This window comes from Brienomyrus brachyistius, chromosome 16 (assembly GCF_023856365.1).
Source record: "Brienomyrus brachyistius isolate T26 chromosome 16, BBRACH_0.4, whole genome shotgun sequence".
In the NCBI taxonomy this organism is placed as follows: Eukaryota; Metazoa; Chordata; class Actinopteri; order Osteoglossiformes; family Mormyridae; genus Brienomyrus; species Brienomyrus brachyistius.
In genome coordinates this window covers 20,861,867-20,880,541 of record NC_064548.1, presented here as the reverse complement: position 1 = coordinate 20,880,541, position 18,675 = coordinate 20,861,867, and the positions used below count along the sequence as shown (strand labels likewise).

The window sequence follows — 18,675 nt, the reverse complement described above, 5'->3', positions numbered from 1 at the left end:
GATTACAAGAGTTTCATAGAGATCATGATTGGCAATGGCTTCACTGTCCAGGTTCCAGCACATAAGCTGAAGCATGATGACAACAGGGTGTTCTATATACTACACCACAGAGTTTATCACCCGAAGAAAAGAAAACTGCAAGTGGTATTTGACTGCACAGCCTCGTTCCAGGATAGGTCTCTGAATAGTACAGTTACTCCAGGGGCCTGACCTGACCAACACATTAGTAGGTGTCCTAAGATTTTGTGAGGAACCAGTAGCAGTAATGGCAGATATTGAGTCGATGTTTTATCAAGTCCCAGAACATGATGTGGATCTCATTCCATTTCTTTGGTGGCCCAATGGCATGTTGGATGAGCTTATGAAGGAATTCCATATGACAGTGCACCTCTTCGGAGTCATTTCCTCACCAAGTGTTGCCTCATATGCATTGAGAAGAACTGTAGAGGATCACAGAGATGTTGCATCTCTAGAAGCTGGTCAAACAGTCCTGTGCAAGTTCTACGTAGATGACTGACTGAAAAGTGTAGCTACAGAGGATGACACAGTGACCTTAGTCAGAGATCTTCGTGGTTTGTGTGCCAGTGGAGGCTTCACCTTGACAATGTGGATGAGCATAGTAGGAAGGTGTCAATCCCTGAAGAACACAGAACCGGTGAAAGACCTGGATCCGAGACATGACACTTGGATCTAAGTACAGAGGACACTTGGTGTACAATGGGACACGGAAATAGATACTTTCACCTACAGTATAAAGCTGCAAGACCAGAAGAGGCATTTTATCAGTCGTCAATTCCATCCACAACCCCCTTGGGTTTTGGCTTCGGTCACTTTGCCTGCTAAACTCCTATTGAAAGATCTCTATAAAAAATAACATGGTTGGGATGAGAACATCGATGGAAAGCATGCTGAAGACTGGAAAAGATGGAAGGACGATGTTACTTACCTCTCTAACTTCCATGTGAGTAGATGTTTGAAATCTACGGAGTTTGGATGCACTACTGCAGCGCAATTACATCACTTTTCAGATGCCTCGGAATACACATATGGCACTGTATCTTATCTGCTGCTACAGAAAAACTAAGGCAAGAAACATATTGCTTTCCTTATGGGGAAGTCCATAGAGTGACTCCACTCAAGCAGGTCACAGTCCTGAGACTTGACGACAGTAATTGTTTCAGTGAAGATCGACATGATGTTACATCAAGAACTTCAAGTTCCACTGCAACAATCTGTTTTTTGGACAGACAGCATTACAGTGCTTATGTACTTTGAAAGTTATGTCAACAGAATTTCATTGATCTGAGAAGCCACTAAGCCATCACAATGGAAGTATGTTATAACAAAGGAAAATTCTGCCGATCAAGCCAGCAGAGGGCTGAAAGCAAGGAGTTTGGTACAAGAAGGAACATGGATGAATGGACCAGATTTCCTGCTGAATGAGTGTGACTGGCCGGAACAGCCTGTGCGATCCAAGGAAAGCCTTCAAAATGATCCATAAGTCAAGAACACAGTCACAGTTACAATCAAAGTCAATGAAAATATGGAACAAATGAACCAGCTGATCAAATATTACTCAGACTTAAATAAGCTGAACAGATCAGTGGCCTGTATTGTGAAAGTAAAGGAAACTGAGAAAACTGAACAAAGAAAGACAAGTCATAAAGAACAATCAGGCAAGCCGAAAAAGATCCTCAAAAGCAAAGATTGAAGTTAGAATAACATGTTCCTTAACCTGTTCTAATTTGCCTTTCAGAACAGCATCCTTTACCCAGCACACTTTAACACTTCTAGACTAAAGTGCCTCATAAGCATTCTGAAACTTCTTTATTTCCTTTCTAAAGAAAGCATTAGCTTTCTAAGCTGCTTCTAGGCACTGCCTAAGAAAAGCTACCAGTTGCCTCAGTTCAATACTGTTTTCGGCAGCTAGCCGACACTCCGATCGACTAGCGGAGTTCTCCTGTTCGAGACTCTATTTTATCCCTCGATTCACCGATTGTACTCCTACACTGAGCACACTCAGACTGCGAACCTGCCAGTCTGCACTTAATTTTTTGCTGTCCTTCCAGCAAGGCCTGTAACATGTTAGCATGCTTCTACTTTTTCTTGGAACATTTCATGTTCCTTTTCCTACATGCCTCTTAGTTTTCTGGTCAGTCTTCTCTCTTAGATGAGGAAATCTTCTCTCTTCTTGAGGAAAATATCAGCCACAATTAGTTCCTAGGTCACTCTTTCAGTTGTTAGCCCCTTCTCCTGGCTGGCTCGCCAATAGGATGTAAGGAATCCACTTGCAGAGTCTCCACAGTTTCAGCAAAACGGTGGTTTTTTGAAAAGTAAAAATAATATAATGTAATAATAATATGTAATACACTGGGTATTGAAAGGCAGCTCAAATACAAATTAAGGGCAGTTTTTCAGCCCCCTTTATACCCCAAAAGACCCCCCCCCCAACAATGTGCTATGTGTAGATGTTGTGAGTGAATTTACATAAAAAGAGTGACCTCCTGGACTGTGAGGAACCTGGGGCAGGACAGGATGGATCCTTTCTGATCATTGTAATTCAGTTATCTTCCTTATCACGCTAGTGGTACCAACTGGACCCCCCATTCTGTCCCTGACTTCCCCCATGATTATGAATTGCTAACACCGTCTGTATTCAAATGATCAACCAAGAACACTGCGACATCTTTACTACTTTTCCTTACAATTTGTAATGCCTGCAAATTTTGTATTGGATGAGACGAATGGCTCAGAAATTTCAATAGGCACAAGTATTTTTTTCCTCATAAAAAGGATGATGTCAAGACAGTGTCATCAAAATATGACATATCTGAGCTGCTCAGAATACCCTGAAAACAAAAACATTAAGCATGTGTGGCTACCTCATGTACATGCCTCGTAATAAGGCTAAGAAAGGGATAGGAAAACACTCAGAAATGGATAGGGTTGAAAGGGTTAAAACTGTTACTTGCTGTTTTCGTTAGACCTATTGTTTGTTAGCGTGATAGTGATGCGTTGGCCACGTGCCTTAACAGCAATCCATATCACTCCAGTTAGCATTATTATGTTCTGTTATTGTTAATAACACATTATATACAGCCCTACTGTCATGTGGTGCTTCCATCAAAAGATGTTATTTCATCGACAAATCATGTTAGTGTTAGTCTAACCTGTGTTAAAAGTATTGATTGATTGTGGTACGTACTGCTTTTGTAGATTGATCCCCATTATAGTCATAGTAATGCAAGGAATATTCCTGTTATTCCACTGTCTAGTGAAGTTGTATGTGCTACTAAAGTTACCTGTAAATGTATTATGGCATTGAAACATTTATATTGCATATAATATATTGATTGTTTGATAATATCTAAATAATACAGTACGATGAGTATTTTTATTTCAGAACCACACACAAACAGCCACACTCCTATAAAAGGAAGTTGACGAGTGTCTGCTTTGTGCACAATACGAAAAATCTAGAATATGACATCTATCTCATTGTTTTTACCACACAATCTCCATTGACTGTCACCTCACCACTGGTGCTTGAGATTGAGTTTGTCTAATATTCCAACCCAGCACGACACCTGGTTAAAGTGTGAATATTATTAATTTGTTATCTCTCAAGAGTTCTGACATGGATGCAGAATTTGCGCTTGATATGACATAAAACAGAACATGAAGGTTTGATAAACTAAGCATTAATATAACTTTATCCAGTTATGAGAAAAACATAAATGAACTAAAAGAAGACACTAACCTTCAAGGAAAGAGGTACTGCAGACTTTAGACCATAATCAACAGGTCAGTTTTCAGAGTAAATAGCTGTAAAACTTTACAACATGTTGTCATGGTGAGTCCAATGAGTAGTACACAACAGTAGGGGGTGAGTTCGGAGTGGCCACCCTGGAATTGAATATCTTTGCACTGTACCTTTAATTAAAAATAAAGTTGTCCTCCGACGGGGGGGGGGGGGGGGGGGGTGTAGGCAGAAAAAAAAACACAACAGAGACGGATAGTTCATGTTGTTGTCATGATACCAACATTTAAAACTTGCATGACCAAAAAGAAGTACTTAGATTCAATACCATTTTTATACCATTGGGCAAGAAATGTTAACTTTTTTTCTGCTTCTGAAATAATAAGTGGTGGTGTTCCTGAAGGGGTTTTTGCTGCTGAATTCAAATCCGTCTTTGGTTTCTGACTTTCTAGCATTTACAGTTTTTGAGAAAAACAGAAATGACATTTTGCATAGTCAGTCTATAAATAATAATGCATTTTCCCCGGCTTACACGTCTGGAAACATTGCACAACAATTTTTTTGAAAGGTTTTGATTCCTGGAAAGTTTTTGCTGATTGAGACAGGTGCCTGTTGGTTATGCACAAATATAATTTTGGTTTAGCTGCATCACGTAGGAACTCTGAGGAACAGACGGTTAACTCTTTACCAGCGATAACGTATTTAATCGCATTTATGTTTCTCATATGCTATTAAATTCAACATAATTAGAAGTCATTTGCACCGGATGAGCACGGTTCAAAATCCGGATCAGTGTCACTGGCAGTTCCCTGCATTGCAGTTTCTTCATCTGGCATCTAAGGTCCATTCCTCTGGTGGTTTCGGAATTGGAAGACTGTGATCATGTGTCACGGGTCTCATTGCTGAATGCAGATTAGGATATTCAATTGACTACTTGTTTTTGGCAAAGAAACCAGACATATTAGTCAAACATAAATAACAATCCGTCACATGGTCCTTCTGTTCTCGCCATAGCATCGGGCTTTGTCATAGCAAGTCTGCAAACGACATTGTCTCTCGAGTGCCTCTGAGGCAGGGTCTCAGACAGACAGCACATGTCGCACAACAAATGTGAGGCACCCATTACTTGTCTTCATTACTGATTTTACAGCTGGACAGATGATATGCTTTCTTCACAAGAGCAATCATTGAGCATCTGTGAGGCGCAAGCGCATATTCGCAGCAAATAAAGCAGAATGTTTTGCAGCTATTAAGACACTGAGGAGACATATCGACTGACACCAGTCGTCCTGCAAATGTCTATAGCATCTACCTTACTTGTTACATTGCTACTGAGGCAATGCTATATTCTGAAACAATACATATACTGTCAGGTCCCACGGAGGACGGGTAGGCTGGCAGTGGCGAAGGATGAGGCAGGTAGGCGGAATAGGGCAAACAAGGGTTTATTAGGACTGACAGGGGGTATAGCGATGCACATAACGTGGACTGATATACAAAAAGACAAGCCGAAAATAACAGGAAACAGCTGGGCACATTCGGGGGAGCACACGTGGATCGGATGAGCTGGGCGTGACAGAACCCCCCCCCCCCCAAAGGTGCACACTCTGGGCGCACCTCAGGTGAGGCGACGGACGAGACTAGACCGGGGACACGGAACCTGGAAGGCAAGAACAAGACCATTAACGTGGAACCGGGAACAGAACGGACAGACAAAACAAGCACAACAGCAGAAGCCAGGACAGGACCTGACACAGAACAGGGAATGCAGACAGGCAGATAAGGAAGGGAGACACAGAGAACGGAGGAACGAAAAGGCCAGGAGTGAACAGAGGGACTAGGAGTGGAGACAGGAGGTACAGAGGGACCAGGAGCGGGCAAGGAAAACCAGACAGGAAAGGCCGGGAGACAAAGGGGCACGACATGCAGTAGCTGGAGGGGCCGCAGGCGACTGGGAGGTCGGAGCAGGAGGGGACCTCGGAGGGGCCGAAGAGGCAGGCCGGGGGACAGACAAAGGGGACGAGGAGGGAGTCGGAAGGGGCACCAGGGGAGGTGAGGAGGAAACCGGAGGGGACACCGGCAAAGGCAGGGAGGGGGAGCTGCAGCAGGCGACGGCATAGCCACAGCCAGCCAAGGCGACGCGCCGGAGTGGGGGGACCCACAGGCGACGGAGGAGCCGCAGTGGGGGAACCTGCAGGCGACCGACGAGGCGTTGGAGGTGGGACCGAGGCAGAGTGACAAGACGTTGGGGGGGAACCCGCAGGTGACAGCCGGACCGGAGCCCCAGGACCTGTAGGCGCCCCCCGAGCCCCAGCCAAGACGAGTGAGGGTGAGCCAGGGGGCAGGGCAGGTGGGACCCTAATCCTGCGTCTGTGTGCTCTCCCCTTTCCGGACACTGAAAGGCGGGGCTGTGGCCAGGGTCGACCTCACGGGGGCGAGGGCAGAGGAGTCATTAACAAGGTCCCTGGTTGGTCCCATTCGAGCTTCTTTACCTCCAAGGAGGAAGGAACGGTGGTTAGGAATTCCGGGACCTCCTCGGGGACTGGCTCCGGGTCAGGGACTGGGACTTGGGCCACAGGGGCAGTAGTCACAGGCGGAGGCTGAGGGACCTCGGATGTAGCAGCAGGCGGGGGCTCGGGCGGAGGTGGTGGCTCGGGCGGTGCAGTGGGTGTCGCCGGGACCTCCAGCTTGGGCGGTGCAGCAGGCGGAGGCGGTGCCTCGGGCAGTGCTGCAGCCGCCAACTTGGGAACAGCAGGGGGCGCCGCGGATGCAGGAAACACAGGCAGATCAGGCGCTGTAAAAATGGGCGCTGCCCCTGTAAGTGTCATGGGGATTCTCAGAATGGCGTCCTGATTCACCAAGCGCGCTACCCGATAGTGGCTAGAGGCGGCGGCTGCTCTGCGGCAGCGAAATCAGGGGCGAGCCATACCAGTGCTTGGATCAGGAGGAGTTCCTCCTGATACTCGGCAGGGAGAAAGACAGAGGAGAGAGAGCAGGCGCCCAGGTGGATAGTCTGGTCTTCCGCTGGCCTCCCCTTCCGTCTCCTCCGCCACTTTCTCCGGCCAAGGCAGCGGCGAAGGACGAGGCAGGTAGGCAGAATACGGGCAAACAAGGGTTTAATAGGACTGACGGGGGATATATATAGTATATATATATATGTATAGCGATGCACATAACCACAACGACCGACATCAGACAGGGCAAGATGTGCACTGACATACGAAAGACAAGCGGAAAATAACAGGAAACAGCTGAGCACAATCGGGGAAGCACACGTGGATGATGAGGGGGCGTGGCACACACGAGGATCGGATGAGCTGGGCATGACATATGAACTAACAGTTCTGTATTAACCCAATGAGCAGCATCTGTGTATGCAAGCCGCTTTTATAGCCTGCTGAGGTAGCGTCAAGCTGGCTCCGGCCTGTCCAGGCATGGCCTGATTCCGTTCTCAGACTGTACACAACATTGTTGATAGATCTCTTACAGAAATTACAATTTTTGGACACAAATATGAGAAAAATACATGACAAAACTGAAGATTTCCATGAAACGGTATGTGATGGGCAACTTAGGATGTGATTTTCTTGATCAGCAAACCAAAAATCTATAAGGAACACCCAACAATGTTCAAGAAGCAAAAACTTTGTTGTGCAGTGTACTCTAATGTATATAATGTAACTTAATTTAAAAAAGTTATTTCAATTGCAGTTTTGTTTGCAATAAAAACTTCACTCGTCACTATATCTAAAAAACTGCATTGCATTGTCTGTCAATCCATAATAATATTAAGTACAGTAGAAGTCGATTGTGCTGTAATCTTGTTCATAGATATTCACAAGCAGTAAATAAATACTGTTAGAAATTACATTTTGTGTTATTCTTGCAATGCATAATAGAACAGAAATCCGTTACGTATATGCCTTCTTTAAACTGGAAAGGTGAATCATCCCTCACTACCAGTAGTGGCAGAGAATTGCAAGAACCAAAGAAGCCAAGTTCCTTGTCTAGCTGTTGTTATGCGTGTGGTCAGGAACCATCTGGACCATCTCAGTATTGAACATTTCATGGAGAAATACAGGCTGACCTGGGGTGAAACAATGAGCCTCCTTGGTCTGGTGCAGGATAAATTGAGAAGAGGAACACGCCAGATTTTTGCCCTCGGTGCATCTTGCAGCTTCTGACATCTCTCTGCTTCTGCGCCACCAGTTGACTCCAGCAGACCGTTAATTTACATTTACATTTACAGTATTTGGCAGACGGCCTTAGCCAGAGCAACTTGCATAAGTGCTTTATGACTCTGCAATGATTTTTTCCGATACTAGCTCAATAAGGACCCATGCTATGAATACCATCTATCTGAATACTCTGTTGGGAAAGTCCAAAACTTTTTTTTTTTTTTTTTATACACACACAAGGAAAAGAGCTTAGAGTAAGAATACAGAAGTAGTACTTCAGGTATTTCTGAAAAAGGAATGTTTTCAGTTGTCGCTTGAAGACAGTCAAGGATTCAGCTGTTCGGACATCAAGGGGGAGTTCATTCCACCAACTAGGGACCAGGACAGAGAAGAGCTGAGATGTGTGTCTTCCTTGTGCCTTGAGGGGTGGTGGGACCAGTCGAGCAGTGCTGGAGGATCGGAGAGATCGTGGTGCAGTGTGGGGTGTTAATGATGTTCATGGCCTCATCAAGGCTGCTGTGTCCTGAGACTGTGCATGCATTGATCACATTTCTATTGCACTGTGTGCACAACTACATACAATTTCCAGCAGGAGTGGATGCCTCACATGACACAAAAATTTGTTTTCATGCTATAGCAGGCATAACCTGCCCTGTAGGTGCAGTGGATGGAACACTCAACCCTCTTCATACTCGCAGCCTCTTGAGTCTGGCCTACTCCGGTCAAAAACAGTTCTTGGCACTAGGCTTAAATGTCCAGGTGATATGCAACCATCAAGGACATTTTACAGACTTTGTCGCCAAGTGGCCTGGGAGCAAACATGATGCTTATATCTGCTCCAGCTTTGGAGTGTCAGATGGCAAAGGGTGGTGTGTTTGCTGGTGGCTGGTTATTGGGAGACAGCAGGCATCCTCTTAGCCAATACCTGCTGGCTCCGGGACTGAATCTCCAAACTGTGGCTGAAGAAAAGTATAACATCACACGCCAAAGACACACACTGCTGTAGAGGGGGCCTTGGGCATGTGGAAGATGTGACTAGAGTCCTTGTTAGCTCTAAGATTCTACCCTGAGTGCTGCTGTGCTGTTTTTGTGTGTAGTATCATTGCAGTAATCATTTTATTAAAATATATTTCAGTAATTGTTTTCAAGGCTTTGTTTGAGAAGCATTCCTTCCTTTTCCTACTACTGCTCGTTATTGAGCTTTTTTTACAAGAAACGATACCACATTTTGACTATCTTTATACTTTCAACAAATAGGTTATTTTATTTTTGGTCTTAATTTTGGTTGCTTTGGTGTGTTAATTAGGTTATATATTTTGCATATGTAAGATGTGACAATCATATGACATATTTCACCTTTGAATCGGTGTTCCTGTTATGAACAGTGAGTGCTTTTCTCACGCAAAAGCTGGGAAGGAGCCAAGAAAGTACTGCTCAAAGTTAATTCTGGAATAGTGAAACACTCATGGATCTCGCTCCTTCTTTACGTACATCGTTTGTTATCTTGTATATTACACACTAACCGCTGGCTGGACTGGAGTTTTACTTCTGGACCTGAACTTTCCACTTCTTGCTCATAGTCCCCAGTTGATGTTCTGATGGTGCGCCCAGTGTCACACTTTTTACCGTTTCCCGAGCATCTGCTAAGAAGCTAGGAAGATGAAGAGGAGTTTCATCTGCATGACAACGACACAAGGCATCCATCCATTTTCCAAACCGCTTATCCTACTGGGTCGAGGCAGGGAACAACCCAGGTTGGGGGGCCAGCCCATCGCCGGGCACGCTCACACACCATTCACTCACACTCCTACAGGCAATTTATCAAGTCCAATTAGCCTCAGCATGTTTGTGGACTGTGGGGGGAAACCGGAGTACCTGGAGGAAACCCCACGACGACATGGGGAGAACATGCAAACTCCACACACATGTGACCCAGGCGGAGACTCGAAGGTGTGACACAAAGCATATGTCTAAATAAAAAAGGAATGGCTTCAGCAAAAGAGAATCGATGTCTGAGTCCCGAGTCAAAGGCCTGATTCCAGACATTGAAAATCTCTGGGGTGACTTGAGGTGGGCTGTGCAGAAGAGGCACCCTTGCAATGTGACAGATTTGAGCACTTTTGCAAGGAAGAGTGGGCAAATATTGTCAAGTCCAGATGTTCCAAACTGATACACTTACCTGAAAAGACTGAGTGCTGTAATAAAATCTAAATGTATTAGTTGAGGGGTTATATCCCCCCCCCACCCTTTTCACTAAAGTTTCTGATTTGTTTTCACCTTCTTTTTATTGCTTGACATTTTGCAATAAAGGTGGAATAAGCTCTGACATCATTTGTCTTGTTTTTTTTTTTATTATTATTATCACGCAGAAACCAACCATGTTGGCAGGGGTGTGTTGACTTTTTATATCCACTGTACAGTGCCGAACTGTCAAGCCGCACTGACACCATAACGTAGTTCAAAGAAGTCGATGTAGTTCAAAGAGATTTAAAGAGTACACAGTACACAAAATAAATATCCTGAAAAACATAACAATCTTCTCATATTCTAGCAGTACGGGGTCACCTGGATGATGAAATACATTTCAGTGTCGTGCATTGTATGGCACTCAGGGTTTCGTTATTACACAGGTAGTTGTTACCAGCAGAGGGAGCCATACACCAGAAAATAAATAACGTGCTATTTTTTTTACAATGGCGCCGGAGTGGTGCAGAAGAAAAGCTCATTTTGCAAAATTCTTTTGAAATAGTAAATCCCAACTTTTATAAAGGTAAATTGTTCTTATTAAAATAAAGGGATTGTACTTTATGCAAAATAAAATGCAAAAAGAAATTATTATAGGATGTTGGTGAAAATGCGTGATATGCTGTAAGGAAGAATGGGAAAATATATGTTGGTCGAAATAATTTATATAACGTTTGCATCCCTAAAAAGGCGGTACAATAAGTTGACTTTGGCTTTTTCACATGCAGTTCTGCTTTTGTCCAGTAGATGGAGGACAATCAACAAGGAACATACCCAGGGGTAACGAGGGAAGGGGATCTCCTTCTCCTCCATCTCAAAATGAGTCTGGCTGCTAGTCACATCTCCAGAAATCAGCAGTTAATGGAGCCGAACAACGTCATTCCAAATGTTCTTGCTTCTTACCTGTGTACATGCGAATTAGTGTCCAGAGCAGTCACCAATAATGAGTGTCAATTTAGAAAAGAATAGCACGTTCAGAGAAAACGCTAGTTTGCTGGTTGAAGGGGGAATTCCGATAAACACCTTAAAGCCTGATATGTGTGTAAAAAAGACATGTAAAAATGCAGGACATTCAGCAGGTCAGGAATCAGTGCTGGTACAACAGTGCAGGATGCTTCGTCGTGCCGGAGGTGGCGGAGGACCCTCTTATAGGCCTTTTGTTTGTGTGTCGTTCTCTTCTCAGCTTTCTTTGTCTCCAGCTGGCCTGCTGTGTAATTAGCCCCAGATTAATATTGAAACGGCATGCACTCTGTCAGTCATGCTCACGCCACTGAACCTGGGTGTATCGCTGGGCCCGTCCCCCAAGCTACGGCCATCACAGATGGCAGGCTAAACGCAAGCTAAATACGTTCCCCACACATGCTGATCTCTGCCGGCCTCAATGTGACGGTGAGGCTTGGTGGCTTAATGGTAGACGGATAACCAGACATACAGAAAAATGTTATTCATCCAAGAATATGGGTGTTTTGCTTGCACCCTGAGCTCCGTGGTTAGTGTTAGAATCCACATTATAACTGTTTCTAATTTTGGCACCATATATATATATATATATATATATATATATATATATATTTATATATATATATATATATATATATATATATATATATATTTTTTTTTATTCAGTCGTCTAGGGATGGCAATTTTGAAATATCCGAGACATTTCAAAAACATTTGAAACAAATGTTTTGAAACAGCACTCTCAGAATCTTCTGACAGAAACCATCGGCACATCAGAAGGATATATAATAACAGTATTATCTCGGGCACTCGGGACACTGTTTTGAAATGTTTTGAAATTGCCATTCCTACTATGTATCTATATATTAATCTCTGACACACCAACAAACCAATCAGAAGGTTGCCTGCGTGCCTGCCATTTCAAAGTGGAGTTGAAGAGCCGAGCTGAAATCAGAAGGTTTCAAAACAGCGCAAACCCGAGTGTCGAATTTGCCATCAGTACAGTGTTCATCTAATTGCACCCATATCCCATAATGCATCTTTGTGCTTGTGGAGAACCAGCTCCAGTTGTAAGTGTCAGAAAAGTGGGAGCTGCCAAGTGCCATAAATATTTGCCCCAATACACACACACACACACACACCGTCATGGAGTCACCGTGCACTCAGTCAGCCCTGTCCCACACTGGGCCAAAAGACGAGCTTGCAAGCTCAGCACTGTGGATGAATCTGATAATGTTTCCATGAAGGATCTCTGCCATACTGACAGGTCTAAGATTAACTTTGTTAAGCTGTGGCCCAGTCATGCACACTAAATTAAATTAATGGAACAAATTTCCCCCTTAATTAAGATTAAAAAAAAAAATCACGTCAGCTGTAACCTTGCTGTGCACTAATTATGTACAAAGGATTTATCATCTGTTTCAGCCGTAATATTAATCTGTAGCCCATTGATAACAGCGGTGCTGTTAAGAGACAGGACTTGATTAACGCTGACAGTCTGTGCAGCCCAAGTTACCAGGCTGCTGGTCTCCAGCCAGGTGGAACTGCTGCTTCTGTGAAGCTGCAGTCAATTAGCTTCCTCTGACACGCACAGGTACATCAGCCCCGGAGATGCCCAGCCAAAGACCCGACGTTTTTCGAGGAAGTGGTGCAGTACAGCTGGGTTTCCACATCCCTGGGATGTGCTGGGTGCATTTATTCATAAAGAATATTGGACAATGCACCATGACCTTGGGCGTCGCGTGGCTCTGTGTCTCAAGGCGACACAGCGACTCGGCCGCTGAACATCGTTTATTTTGAGGACAGGCCAGCTTATGAGGTCAGCAGAGCAAGGCTGTTTTGCAGTTAGCCGTTAGCACGCTCTTCTCTAATATCGTGTCGTATACTCAGACATTAAGCTGCAACCCGAGCGAAACAAAAAGCAGATGCAACTGGATGCGGTTTACAGACAAATTTTAACATAGCCTATGTTCACTCAATTATGTGGACTTGCGCCCCGCAACGTCTGGAAATGGCCACCAGATGGCGAGATGAATTCACCCTTCATAGGAAAAGCAGCAGCGGCCTGGAGTGTCACCCCTGCTCCCGCTTTGACATCTTAAATGAAGAGCATGATTTTAATATTTATATCCTGACTGGTTTACTCATATTGCTTTCTTTCCGTTCCCGCTCCCGTTGTTCTCATATTTCACCAGCTATCAAGCCGCGCTTATGCGCAAGTCGACATCACTTCCCCTGGGCGGCGTCAGGGTGCTGTTTGGTAGCCCAGGGCGGTAATCAGTGCCCCGCGAAGCCGCTCCGCAAGGGCGAGGCACACACGACTCCACCCAGCTCCCGCTGTCGCCTCTGCGCTTAGTCTCACCAAAACTATTGTTTTTTTAATTTGGTGGGGTTTTTTTTCGGTTTTTGTTTTGCACAAGTCGCAGATTTCTGCTTTGTACACTTTTCATAATTCATGAAAATAGAGGGATTGAAACGCTATGTTTGTTATTTACTTAATGAAGAGTTCTTCGTTATGTTGTGGTTATATTTAGTCATGTGACTTCCGCAGTTCCGGTAGATAAGCTATATAAACAGATTTTTATTTTAAAAAAAAAATCTGCTTCAGGAAGAAAATATGACTAAAAAGGACTTATTTTCAAGTATATGAATAATGCTTATTTCACTTCACACCTTTCTGCTCATAGATCATGACTGAAAGCTATTTCCATGGAAGCAGTCTTTGTTCCCGATGCACGATTAAAACAGCCTGACCAGATCAGTTCCGTGAATAGCTACAGTCTTCCCAGGAGGGGCCGGCAGGAGCAGCCCTATAACTCAAATTTCTCAATTAATCCCAGGCCTGTCCGTTCTCCTCCAGCGGCTCCCCGGCAGAGCCCACGGTGCGGAGCTCAGCAGATGTTTATTGCGGTACTGGAGCCTGTCACAGGCACTTAGGGCGATTTCTTGATCTGCCCCTGCACGGTGGAGCTGCGGGCACGGCACGCCGAGCCGCACTTCACTAAACGTTTTGCCGCTCTGCGAATCTGAGTCTGCGGTTTAAGGGGTGCAGCGAAGCCTGTGCACTTTGCTGTCAGGTAAGTCCCTAACAGCCACGTGTGCACGCCCCTGGTTTCCCCACTGAAAACATAATGGATTCATTCCACTCTTAGAAAAGGAAACCGTGTTCAAGTTAATGAAGGTTTGTTTCAGAGGTGCGTTTTGACCACTACAATCGCATAAAATGAATCCTTTGCTGTTTTATTGAGGAAAGTGGGTATTTACCCACAGCTAGAGGTTTGAATCAAGGTATCAGCCTGCATTGGTTCTGACCATGTGCAGCGTGACATGTAGGATTCTGCTACTGTTTCATCTCGGTTTAACTTGGAGCAAGTTACACAACAGAAGTTATTCATTTCTATGTGCAAGTCTAATACAGCTATAAATAGTTCGATTTTTTTTGTACCAGGCTTCCTTTTCCCACTTCTAAATGGTAGTAACTCATTAATAATAAAAAACAGTGTGTTATAACTTGTTTATAATCGTCTATTCATGATTTTCAACTTAATCAATAACCTGATTATAAACCATTCATAAACCCTTTGTTAGCATGGTCTTGTTGTAAAGTGTTGAAAAAATTTTGTTTATTAAATTCTGTCAAATTGAATAGTTTAACTCTGTACTCTCCCCACCAAACAGTAATGGCTGTCCATGTCAGCCGGACATTATGGGATATATTTAGCGGTCTCTTCGTTGACAGAGAATTGGCCCTTTACACTGGGGTTGAGGGGTTAATTACAAACAACAGAACAGAACGGGGGGCAGCCATGTTGGGTCTGTGACATGTGGGGAGGGGGGTGCAAAGGGTGACCCTTGAACAAGGGCCTGTGACACTGTGTGTGCACTGTGCATACGTCACAGGGACAAAGAGCACTGGTGACACAAGACCACCCTCGGGCATGATGCCGCGTTACGGTGTTAGCTTAGCTGCTTAACCCATTTTTATAGCTCTTCATGCGAAATTACCTTGTCTTGAGGGTGGCACAAATAATGTAGCATTATGCTATTACTGCTGTACTAATTAACCACAAAGTAAGTCTTAGTTACATACTGATCTCATGTTCATTCATCATTAAAGAATTGACATCTTTTATCTCAAGCAGTTACTATATTTGTTACTGTATCTGTTAGTTCTGCAAACCTTTGTGAACTACTGAAGGAAGAAGTAATGAATAACACAAGTGAAACACTAATCTCCTATTTGTTCATCAGTAATGAAGTGCGACGTGTTTTATCTCTATTAGCTACTTTATTTGTTCATGATGTGTACTTCAGGAGTAACTGAGTTATTACTAAGTATTTGTGCTCCATCGAGTAAAGTGTTGCCAGTTAATCCTGTTTCTGTCCTGCTTTCTCCACAAACGGCACCGGCTTGGTTATTAAAATTCCAGAATGTTCATATGTATATTGAATGTGTTCATGTAATTTATGTGATTTAATTTAATATGTCTTTTAATTACTGGTTCTGATGTAACCGTGGCCTGCGTGTAGCCTTTCAATCCCCCATTTGGCTTGTTTCTCTAAAAAGCGGCCGTCTCCCTGGAGTCGTCACCGCGCCGCTGAGCAGCCTGCCGGTGGTGCCAAAGCCAGCCGGATCCTGTTCCAGCCAACGAGTCGGCCCCCGTATCGATCCGGCCGTGCTGTTAGCCGCTTGCAGTCCTGCCTGCTTTCCTTGTCTCGCTCTGCAGACCCCAGCATCGGTAATTGCTCTCCTCTATATCCTCCCTCAATATATTTACTATCGCTCCCACTCTCGACTTACTATAACATCCACTCACTGAACATCTCTGATTTGCTCCGTATCCGGACCTAATAGGCTTATGTTCCTGAGCTGGGAGAGGCGAGTTGGATTAAGAAATCCCTGTCTTGGTTAGTGCTCTTCCCCCCACCACCCACCCCACTGCCGTACGCACCCACCCATGGACACCCACGCTGCCCTTGTTGTATTTGTGGACCGCGGGAGGAAGATAACCCACGTAAACACAGGGATAAGCGAAGTCTGCCATCCCAAAATCTGCACCAACAGGGTGACTAAGCTCCACTTCGGCTTATATCCTTAATAAAAGAACATTCTCACACGTTCATTCTTTTAATCCACCTTTAATTTGATTTCTTTTATCGGTTTTAATTGGTTTAATTAGTTTTGCTTTGTCAGTTTTCCCCTTCATAAGATTAACATCAAGTCCTTGAAGATTGGCCACATAAGGTGATCCTGAGTTCCCATGCCTGACCATCACCATAATTTCAGATGAGTAACGGGCATGCAGGCCAGTTTTCGGAGGTCAGGATGCTCCTGCCTTTTTAGCCCCATCTGATGCCCAGAAGCGTCCTATCTATACGAACTCTCAGTTTAAAGGAATGCGTTTCGTAGGTGGGCTGACCCACCTTCTGTTTACTAAAACAGAGACTCACAGAGACAGTGAAATCAGTCCAGGTTACAGTCTGAAATCAGGAGAGACGTATTATTACACTGAGACAGGGACAACTAGACTGGGGCTGGTTCAGCTTTTCGAAACGGATTAATTTAGATTTAATAAAGCATGACTTTCCATGACTTATCTCTGTTTTGTTTTGTTGTTTTTTTTTTCATTTTCAAACGCTACTTAAAAAAAGTTTTAAGCAGCGAAACAGCCTTGAGAGGGAAAAGTACACAAATACTGTACATAGAGCCTGTTAGGAAACATAACCAGCAGTGTAAAGGAATCATATCATCGCAAAATTTAAGTCCACCGCATATTATAGGTCAATAAATGATGAATACATGAAACATGCCGTGTTACTTTGTGGGCATCAAATGTCTCCACAATTTGATAAAAACCTGTTATTTGCATGTTTAAGGGACCACCTTTTTGGGCCCCACAATAGAAACTGAATTTTATAAAAAATCTGTGACTGCAGTCAAAAACTAAAAGACTTGTATTTAGTTTGGTTACTTATGGTTAAGGTTAAGTCTGGGTAGGGGTTAAGGTCGTCAAGTTGGGATTAGAGTTTTCCCTATAGAAATGAATGGAGAGTCCCCACAAAGATATAATTACAAACCTCTGTGTGTGTGTGTGTGTGTGTGTGTGTGCGTGCGTGCGTGCGTGTGTGTGTGTGTGTGTGTGTATACCCTGCTTTTCACTGTCTTCCCTTCCAGGTCTCTCCTGGGATCTTCTGCCTTATGTTCCTGAGATAAGCTCCAGGCTCCTGTGACCCTGTGCTGGCATAGTGGTTGGAAGAACAAATATAATAGGTTATATATAGTATTTATATATGAATCATAAATATTTCATAGTCATGCATACGCACATGATGCACAAATCTATATATTTTTTAAATTTTATATATCATGCACAAATCGAGAAGACGTGTACATGTATGTTTTGTATGTGCCTCGTGTTATTCTGTCCCTGCGTGGGCACTCACATATATGTACAGTGTTTCTGATGATGAATTTACATGCCCTCTTACACGGTGGGGTGTAGTTTGCGTCTGTGTGAAAGTAAATGAGTGCCATGATTTCTTAACACTTGGCAACGGCTTTCCCAACAGAGAAGGCAGATCACAGGGCAGTTAGGCCTGAAATGCTTCACTCTCTTGCTTCGTAACTCAGAGATGTATTAGTATGACAGCACAACAGAGAGAAGGCAAGGCCTGTTCCAGGGTGGTTCTGGGCTAATGTACACCGCATGCTTCAAAATCGCAACACCACGGCCGTCTTTGCCAAAGGCCTGTCTCTGGAAGCGGCTTTGGCGCATTTCAGATTGTGATTCAGCGAAAAGCCTGCAGATGCCAGCTTTAAAAAGCATGCAAATCAGGGCTGGTGGTGGCCCAAGATGTGCATTTCATCCTGTTAGAGCAGTTTATAGTGGGGGGGGGGGGGTGAACAGGTTGTTTTTATGAGCTGAGCAATTATTTCACTGTGTGGGAATGAATATACTGGACATTCCGGTGGAGAGGAAGTGTTGTTCATTAAAAAGTAGCATGCGTTATTTCGAATCAACTTGTGTTTGATTTTTTTTCCTCTGTATTGTACACAATATTGAATCAACTGCAATGTCATTTTACCCAACCTGACTTTCTGCAAATGACTTTGTGAAACTGTTCAGCAGTGATTATTTATTAATTTCATTCTTCCACTATTATGCTTTAATCCAAAAATCAGTGTCCAATTTTAAAAGGTATTCTGTGCCTCTCTCCCAAAGCAGGGGATCTGAGAAAACTCTCCCATAAGAAGTGACTTCTATACCCATACTTTTGTACCTAATATTATTTGTACACCCTACTTTGTGTACCTTATATTGCTTATACACTCTACTTTGGTACCTTATATTACTTATATACCCTACTTTTGTACCTAATATTATTTGTACACCCTACTTTGTGTACCTTATATTGCTTATACACCCTACTTTGGTACCTTATATTATTTATACACCCTACTTTTCTACTTTATATGATTTATACACCCTACTTTTGTACCTTATGTTATTTGTACACCCTACTTTTCTACCT

General features: G+C 43.8%; 1 protein-coding gene and 1 long non-coding RNA gene across 3 annotated transcripts; one reads left to right on the top strand and one right to left on the bottom strand.

Annotated features, from left to right (window-relative positions):
- Positions 1 to 6,186: 6,186 nt before the first annotated feature.
- On the bottom strand, positions 6,187 to 6,588 carry LOC125710362 (uncharacterized). The gene has a single exon (XM_048979986.1). The coding sequence runs from the start codon at positions 6,586 to 6,588 to the stop codon at positions 6,187 to 6,189; it is 402 nt and encodes a 133-aa protein (XP_048835943.1).
- Positions 6,589 to 13,079: 6,491 nt separating this feature from the next.
- Positions 13,080 to 18,159, top strand: LOC125709600 (uncharacterized). Of its 2 annotated transcripts, XR_007382761.1 has the most exons (3): positions 13,080 to 14,219; positions 15,710 to 15,881; positions 15,998 to 18,159. It is a non-coding gene; the product is annotated as an uncharacterized LOC125709600 (long non-coding RNA). The 2 variants fall into 2 exon arrangements; XR_007382760.1 differs by having other exon boundaries at positions 15,710 to 18,159.
- Positions 18,160 to 18,675: the final 516 nt, after the last annotated feature.

Excerpts from the sequence above, each read along its gene's own strand:
- LOC125710362 (XM_048979986.1), bottom strand. The coding sequence starts at position 6,588 with ATGACACTTACAGGGGCAGCGCCCATTTTTACAGCGCCTGATCTGCCT.